Here is an 8,010-nt window from a genome sequence, read left to right on the forward strand (position 1 = left end):
CGCACAGTGACACACACCAAATAACGACTCCACGTTGTCCATGACCTGATGCACAATGATCCATATATATAATATAGAGATATATGTACAGCGATGGACACAATGATCTTTTTTGTTTTAAAAAAAGAAATCTCGTCGTTTTTCTTTACAAATGTACATGTGTCTTACAATACTCCACATTTCGGCAATGTGCGAATTGGTAAAGAGTTAGAGGATTCAATCCTGATACTTGAGCGTAGACAACTCTACGGTTAGCGACAATGGCGCCTCTCTGGGCGTCACATCTTAACATTTGTTTATTTGTTTTTTAACAACACCGCAAAAAAGAAAGGAAAAGGGGGAAAAACCCCCCTGGTTCCTGATGTCTCACAGCGTATCCCTGTTGTGGCACAGAGACTGCGCCCCACGCCAGGATCCCACTCTGAAGAAGTTAGAAAATCATTCTTGTGTTTAAAAAAAAATTTATATATATATTTGTATTTATATATATAAACATTTCTGTTCTACATTGGTATATTTCACCCCCCTGCCCACCCCAGGTGGGGGAGAGGGGTGTTTTTGGTGCCAGGACTCATTCCAAGTAGCTCACTCTGGTGACAATGTTAAGCTCAGATCTGGATGGTGCTTGCAGGGAATTATTCCAGACAGGATGAGTTCATGTTAACGGGTGACATTTCAAAATGAAACAAAAAATTTAAATGACTTCTGCTGAACAAAAATCTCACTCAAAGCTGAGTCTCACAGTTGGACCAGGAGTTTGAATGTCAGTCCCTTAGGGTAATGAATTCTTAGGATCAGACCCAGTCTGACCTGGCTAACACAGGCTGAAGAATTTCACCGCATTACTCCTGCACTGAGCCCAGTTACTTGTGGTCAGGCTAGAGTGAGGACCTTTCGGAAAGAGTCACCCAATCTGGGTTTACAGCCCACATGATGGAGAGTCCATCACATCCCCTGGCCATTTGTTACTCACACTCCCCACTTAAACATTTGCCTTTTATAAATTGTCCAGCTGCCCCTGTGCAAGAGACTGTGATCAAGCCAGCTTTGACAGTCCCCGCCTAGAATCCTGGCAGAAGATTCATGGTGAAATGGCTGTAGCAACAAAGGCTGTATTTTGCCCAGGGCAGCTCTGAGAAAAATCAGAGCTGGGCCAGTTGAAAATATTGTTTTACATTTTTTGAGTCAGGAACAGAAATGCACTTGCCAAAAAAACACCTGAACAGCCATGGGCGCTTACTGCTGTAGGTTAGATACCACCTATGCCCACCATTCTCTAGGGAGTTCAGAGGGGTGGGAAGTCCAAAGCCAGGCACCCCCATGCCTTGTTCCAACACTGGGTTGAATGCATGTGGGGGCGCAGGCCTTGGGGAGGGTGACCATAGTATTTCTTATTAAATTACATACATATACTCACTACGAGTGAATACAGTTCTATGTGTAAAGCCACGTACAATGGTCCTTTCAAGAGCTCTGGTTGGCAACTCTAGCTTCGACGGCGCAACAGTGGTCTTTTTTGGGGGGGGTTATAAAAACACTAGTTCTTCGCCCAAAGCTAACCCCAGGGACGCCCGCCTGGCGCCCCCTGCGGATGTGCACGGAGTCAGGTCTCAGCTCGAGTATGGGTGGAAGAAGCTCCTCAAAATATGACAATATGCCATACTTGGTGAAGTAAGTCACAGACTTATTTCAGAACGAAGGGTCACTTTCGCTTCCATCTGTAGGGAGACACAAAGTAAAATGGCGGGGGGGGCGTTAGAGGGCATGGGGCACCCCAGGCATCTCCCACCACAAACACAGAGCATGCCCTCCCCAGTAGCTCTCAGGTCTGTCTGATCTAGGGCCAGCCTCTTCATGGATCTCCACTAGAGGGCGGCCTGCTCCACAACTTTCCTCCCAGGATAGCTCCCTGGGAGGGGTTATTCTCCTCTACTTTCCGAAAGGGGGAAACCGACACATGCAGCGTGATAGAGGTGGGAGGAGAACCCAAGAGTCCTGATCCTATATTCTAACCACCGGTCCCTGTTGTTCACTCAGTGCTGGGAACAGAGCCCAGGAGTCCTGGCTCCCAGCTCCCACCCACGAGACCCCACTCCCCTCCCAGAGCTGGGCGACAACGTGGGAGTCCTCACACACAGCCTCTGGCTCTAACTGCTAATCCCCTCCTGCTGGGATAGAACCCAGGAGTCCTGGCTCCCTGCCCCTCTGCGGTAACCAACTAGAGTCAGGCCCTCACTCGCTCAATCCCTTGCCAGCTGCTCTTGCTGTTTCCAAGGGGAAGCATTGTGTTGCAATGCTGGCCTTGAGATTAGTCCCCCAGGCTGGTGCTCAGGACCCCTGGATTCAGTTCCCAGCTCCACCACTGCCTCCACCCTGGGCAAGTCACTGACACTGACTCCTCCTGGGCTTCATATTCCATCCGTAAAATGGGGAGGATAATTCTGCCCGTGTCTGGTTAGATTGCAATCTCGGTGGGACAGAGATGGCGTCTGTGCAGGGCCCAGGCTGACAGGGCCCCCGATCGCAATCTGGCTGCCTTTCCACAGCTCCCTGGCAGCACACTTGGAAATGGCCACACAGCTGAACTTAAGCCATGGCACGTGTGCCCGGGGAGGGGCATAAACTGCTGGCAGATGTGCTGTAGTGCAGGGGCTGCCCTCCTGGACGAGTGATGGGCCCCAGGATGGGGGCAAATGGGTGGGCAACAGGGGATCACTAGAGTCCATAGCCATGCAGCCTGAGTTCCTCCGCAGACCCAGCCCCCCACACCCCAGCTGGCACAGCCTTTGCTCCTTACCTTCATGGAAGCTGTCTTGCAGGTGGCTCTGGAGTTGATACAACTCATCTAACCCATCACAGGGCGACCTTGAGGCACATGTCTCAAAGACTGTTTCATAAGAGGCCAGTTCTTCCAGAAAGCACTGCTCTTCTGGAGACAGGTCCGTGGAGGGCGAGGGAGCCAAGGCCCCGCTGCCGCTCTCTTCGGCGTCCAAGCTTAGTGGACTACTGACGTTCCCACCACAGAAGTGGTGGTGGAGGGGGCACCGGACAGCTGCGCCACTCTTCTCGAACAGAGAGGTGGACAGGTCCTGGAGAAGGTGCTCCACAGTGTCCTCTTCCAGGAGGCTCTCCTCTGGGCAGGAGAGGAAGGAGAAGTCAATGCTCCTCCAGCTCTTCAGAGGCTGGAAGTCCAGGCAGGGGTTGGACACGCCGGCCGGCAGGGAGGAGCTGCGGCTGACCGGGCTTTGCTTTGCCTGGAGGGACAGCTCCGGGGAGTGGATGGAGCTGAAGTCTTCAGCCAAGCTGCTGATGTGCCTGGCCAGCAGGTCAATCTCAGTCTTTTCTTTTTCAGAATATCTGAAGAAGGTCTGTTTGATGGGTGAGGCCTCCGGGGTGAGCACCCCCTCAGGCACCATGGGCACATCAATAAAGAGGGGGGCTCGGACCTCCGGCAGCGTCATGACGGTGCAATCCCCATTACCGGGGCTGTCAGGAGTGGGTGGTAACTTCTCATAGAGAGCACTGCAGTTCTCCGGAGGGTAGAGGAGCTCGGAGGAAGTGGTGGCGGTGGAAGTGGTGGTGGGAGGGGAGGTGGAAGTGGTGGTGGGAGGATAGGACTCCTGGGTCCCAAACATGAAGGTGCAGCCCTGGTGGGGCGTGTAGGGAGGAGTGCAGACAAAGTCCTTGGAGGAGCCGCCTGGGTTCTCCCTCGGGAAGGCCGGCTCGTAGGCGGTGGGGAAGAACACGTAGCTGAATTCGGTGGCTTTATCCGGTTGTCCCAGGGCAGAGCTGGGTGTCTCCTCCATGGAGGAGAGATTGCCCAGCTCCATGGCCATCGACGCCCCCTCCTGGCTCAGGCTGGTGCCCTCTGCATACTCCAGGCTGGCGAAATCGAAGGAAGGTGCCGGGGCGGCGCCAGTGGGCGTGCCGGACAGGGGCGTGAAGACCTGGTCGGGGCTGGAGAGCTGCGCCGGGGACAGCAGTCCCTCAGGACATGGCGGTGCGGCACTTAGCACGTAGGCCACCTGCGGCTCCTCGGAGGCCAGCTGCTGACGCAGGCACCAGGCTTCCGAATCACTGGGGACCAAAGGCAGACAGGGTCAGTGCTGGAGCTGGCAAGAGTGATCCCCCCCAACCACATGGGTGTTCCTTGTGCCTCCAACACCCCTAGCCCAGGGCTCTCAAATACACCTCACCTATTGCAGCACAGACACACAGACCAGGCACTGGACGGGGAGTCAGGACTCCTGGGTTCTATTCCTGACCCCTGACCTTGGGCAGGTCCCTTCCCCCTCTCTGGACCTTATTTTCCCCTCCCTTCCTCTATTTAGACTGTGAGCTCTTTGGGGGCAGGGACCATCTCTCATGCTGGGTCTGTGCAGTGTGTGGCACAAGGCGGGCCCTGATCTCAGTCAGGAGCTACGCAATGCCTGGCCTGACAGGGTCCCCGACCCTGCCTGGGCTCCTGGATTCTAACCCAAACCCAATCAGGGCCTGATCCCAGAAGCTGCTGAGTGCCCAGGACTCTGAGTGAGGGGATCCCTGGCCGGATTGGGGCCTGTAACCCAGGAAGAGGCCAGGTGTGTGCAGCTACCTGATGATGTAGTTGTGGCAGGTGACGGGGATCTCGGTGCTCTCCAAGTGTGCCAGGGAGTAGATCCAAACCCAGCCAACCCCTTCCTTGGTCTGGAGCCGGATGACCATTTCCACCTGTGGCTCGCCAGCATCGCCCACTGCAGGGGGAGAAAAGAGGAGGAGGGGGTTAGTGTCAGGGATCCACTGGGGCGTGATCAGCCCAGCCAAGCTCCCAGTTGCTCGGGGTGGAGAGCAGGGGATACTCACACAGGCGGCAGTGCTGGGCCGAGGCATGGCTCAGATCCTCCGGGTGCATCAGGCTGTACCATGACCTGCACAAGAGCTCGCTCTTCTCAAAGCCCAGATGAAAGATCACGCTGCCGGGGAGCAAAGCAGAGGAGCCCATTAAGCACCCATGATCAGCAGAGAATGACTCAAGGGCAATGCAAAGCTGTGCCTCAGAAACCTGGGTTCTAATTCTGGCCCCAGGAAGGGAGTGGGGTCTAGTGGATCCGAGGTGGTGGCTGGGAGCTGGGACTCTAGCGTTCTACTCCCAGCTCTGCCACTCACCCTGGGCCAGTCCTTTCCCCTCTTGCTGCCTCTGTTTCCCCTCCTGACCTTTGAATAGTTAGACAGAGAGCTCTTTGGAGCAGGAACTGTCTCTTCTCTGGGTCTGTGGAGCTCCTGGCATGATAGGGGCTCCTGATCTTGATCAGGGTTTGGTTTTTAGACTCAGCCCAGGGCCCATCTAGCCTGGTATCCCATCTTTTACAGCTGCCCAGAGTTGGGTTCAAGGCACCCCGCAGATATAGGGTAACCACCCCCTATCCCCTTCACACAACCCTTTATACCCTAAAGCAGGACACGACAAAAAGTCCCTTCTCCCCCTGTGATGAAGGCTGAGCCCCTCCTCACCTCTCAGAGATGTCCAGGATGGCCAGGTCCTTGGTATGCCGGCTCTCAAAGGAGGCCAGGAAGAGAGAATTGTGGCTGAGGCATGGTTTGGGCTCCAGCGGGGTGCAGAAGGCCATGAAGACAGGGTTGGTGGACCAGTAGGAGCCGGGCGGTGGCGGGTGGAAGCGACCCCTGATTAGCACCAGCTTGTTCCCTGCACTCTGGCGCCGCACAGTCTTGGAGGTGTTGAAGTGGCACCGGAACAAGTGATCTGGAAATCAGCAAGGGTGGAAGATGATGAGTGTATGGGGCAAAGGTAGGGAGTCTGGGCATGAGGGGAGAAAGCTCACAAAAGAATTTAATGCACTGGGGAGTGTCAACTCCAGGAATATCATTAGATTAGTAAAGGAATGAATCCATCCTAACATGACCATTCACCTACATATCTGTCTAGCCACCTAGCCGTGTATAAGCCCCTCCATCCATCCATCTCCCCCTCTCATATCTCCACAGTGTCTGAGCTCGCGCTCATTCCCACGTCCATTGCCATACTCTGCATATATGTCTGTATCCTCTGCCAGTCCTTCATCTGCTGCTCAGACCCTCGACTCTGCTCTTCCTCTGGTTCATGCTCTGCCCGAGGGCACTCCAAGTGCCGTCACATGCAGATTTATTTCAAGGCAAGCTCCAATCACACAGGGACCCACCTGTATCACTCAGGGAGGGCAGCGCCAGCTGATTCCTCATCACAAAGTGGTCACTGGGGTCAATGATGTCGTAAATGCTGTCTCCTTGGGCTACCAGGTCCACCTGGGGAATAGGTAATGGTGAGAGGTCGGTTCACATTGCCATGCAACACACTAACAGGCTGCTAGTAGCGGAAGCTGAAGGGCTGGCAACAGGCATCCGTGTGCCAGGGTTTCTATGTGGCCACATAAAACAGATCAGCGTTAGCAGGTAGCCGTGTATTTCTGCCATGCAGAGCCACAGACCAACAGTGTCTGTGTTACAGATTCTGCTTAACAACAAGCACAGGGGAAATATACAGTGAGCTCTTCACTGATTAACTCTATCCCTCCCTCCCCATACACAACTATCTGTCTGTCTGTCTATTTACCTATCCCCACATCCATCCATCCCACCCACCCATCATCTCAAGGGATAGCCAGCGACCACCCACCCGTCTCTCTCTCTGTCCCCATACACCCCCCTTCACCCCCAGCTCTGTAGTATGCAGGGGAGCGGTAATGTGGGTGCCTGGTTAACCCAGCCACCAGCTCACCAACTGAGCCCTTACCATGGAATGCCCCAGGTGCTCTGCTACGTTCTCCGAGATGTAGATCAGCTTCCCTTCACCAGTGAACGCCAGAAGGAAGCCTGGGAGTGTCTGCATGAAATCCTCCAGGTCCTGGGGTGACAGTAGGCTCTCCAGCCCTCCCAGGGCACCTGTTGTGGAGGAGAAGGGGGCATCAAGATACAAAGCCCTTTCCATGCGTTGCAGCCCGGCCGTACCATGGACAGAGAGCCGTCGCAGCCCTTGACTCAGAAGCGGGCAGCTTCAGAGCCATGGATAGCGACCCACCTCCACTTGGGCAGCACCACGGACAGCGCCCGGAGCCGGTACTTCAGCACCACGGACAGCGCCCGGGACCGTCTATCCCCACCCCAGCCCCCTTGGCTAGAGGTGGCCCATAGCCAGACACCCACCAGGCACCGGTGTCCAACAGGTGTCTGTCCGGGCATGCTGGTGCCTAGCGTCTCCGTGCCCAGTCTCAGCCAGGCAACGTGTCGCTCTCTTTCTCTCTCACACACACACACACTCAGTGCTGGTTACCTTTGGCGAAGAAGATGGACTTGCGGGTGTGGATGCACGCCAGCGACATGATGTGCAGGTAGGAGAGCCGGACTTTGTCCGCTTCTGCGATGGGCAGCAGCTCCTTGAGATTGCGGATCTCGGCGTTGATCTGGTCCCGCCGCGCCTTGGAGGCGCCCTTGGTGGAGCGGTACATCGGGGCTTCTCCACGCTCGGCGGCGGTCAGTCTGTTCCTCTGACTGGCTCCCAGATTCCTGCCGGCAGATCTGGTTGAGAGCTTCAGCCTGCATCCTGGCTTTTATAGGCTGCTGGGAGTGTGGGCACTGGCATGGTAAGGAAAGTGGGGCGGGAAGATTTGCTCAGATCAATGGAGGGACATGGCTGGGAAGTGCTCCCCCCTCCCCTTTCCCCCCCTCCTTCTATGTGCTGGGGGAGCCACACGTCACCCTTTCCTCAGTGACGTGCTCAAGTGAGGGAGGGGGAGTGGAGGAGGCAGTCACAGAAACACACTGCACCGAATTAGGAGAAAAGCAGACAGGGAGAGACTTGACTCTTGGAATCACATCTAGCTCCAGGCTGAGCCTGCTGCTTCTCCTTCCCAGAGTCAAACATTAACTTCATCTTAGTGAAGTATTTTGTAGGGGAATCTGATCTTATCCATCCCCACTGTATCTACCTACCCCTCTATCCAGCCATCCATCCCCATTCCATCTACCTACCCCTCTATC

At 55.2% G+C, this 8,010-nt stretch overlaps 1 protein-coding gene across 1 annotated transcript; it reads right to left on the reverse strand.

Moving 5' to 3' along the window:
• Nucleotides 1-1,689: 1,689 nt before the first annotated feature.
• NPAS4 (neuronal PAS domain protein 4) lies at nt 1,690-7,478 on the reverse strand. The gene is made up of 8 exons (XM_067544109.1): nt 7,304-7,478; nt 6,767-6,915; nt 6,177-6,279; nt 5,491-5,740; nt 4,843-4,952; nt 4,595-4,733; nt 2,798-4,077; nt 1,690-1,718 (listed from the first exon to the last, which is right to left on the reverse strand). Exons 1-8 carry the CDS (start codon nt 7,476-7,478, stop codon nt 1,690-1,692), a joined length of 2,235 nt encoding a protein of 744 aa, XP_067400210.1.
• Between the last annotated feature and the right edge of the window lie 532 nt (nt 7,479-8,010).

Source organism: Emydura macquarii, unplaced genomic scaffold (genome assembly GCF_026122565.2).
Source record: "Emydura macquarii macquarii isolate MOO-44397 ecotype Brisbane River unplaced genomic scaffold, CSIRO-AGI_Emac_v2 contig_968, whole genome shotgun sequence".
Classification (NCBI taxonomy): Eukaryota; Metazoa; Chordata; order Testudines; family Chelidae; genus Emydura; species Emydura macquarii.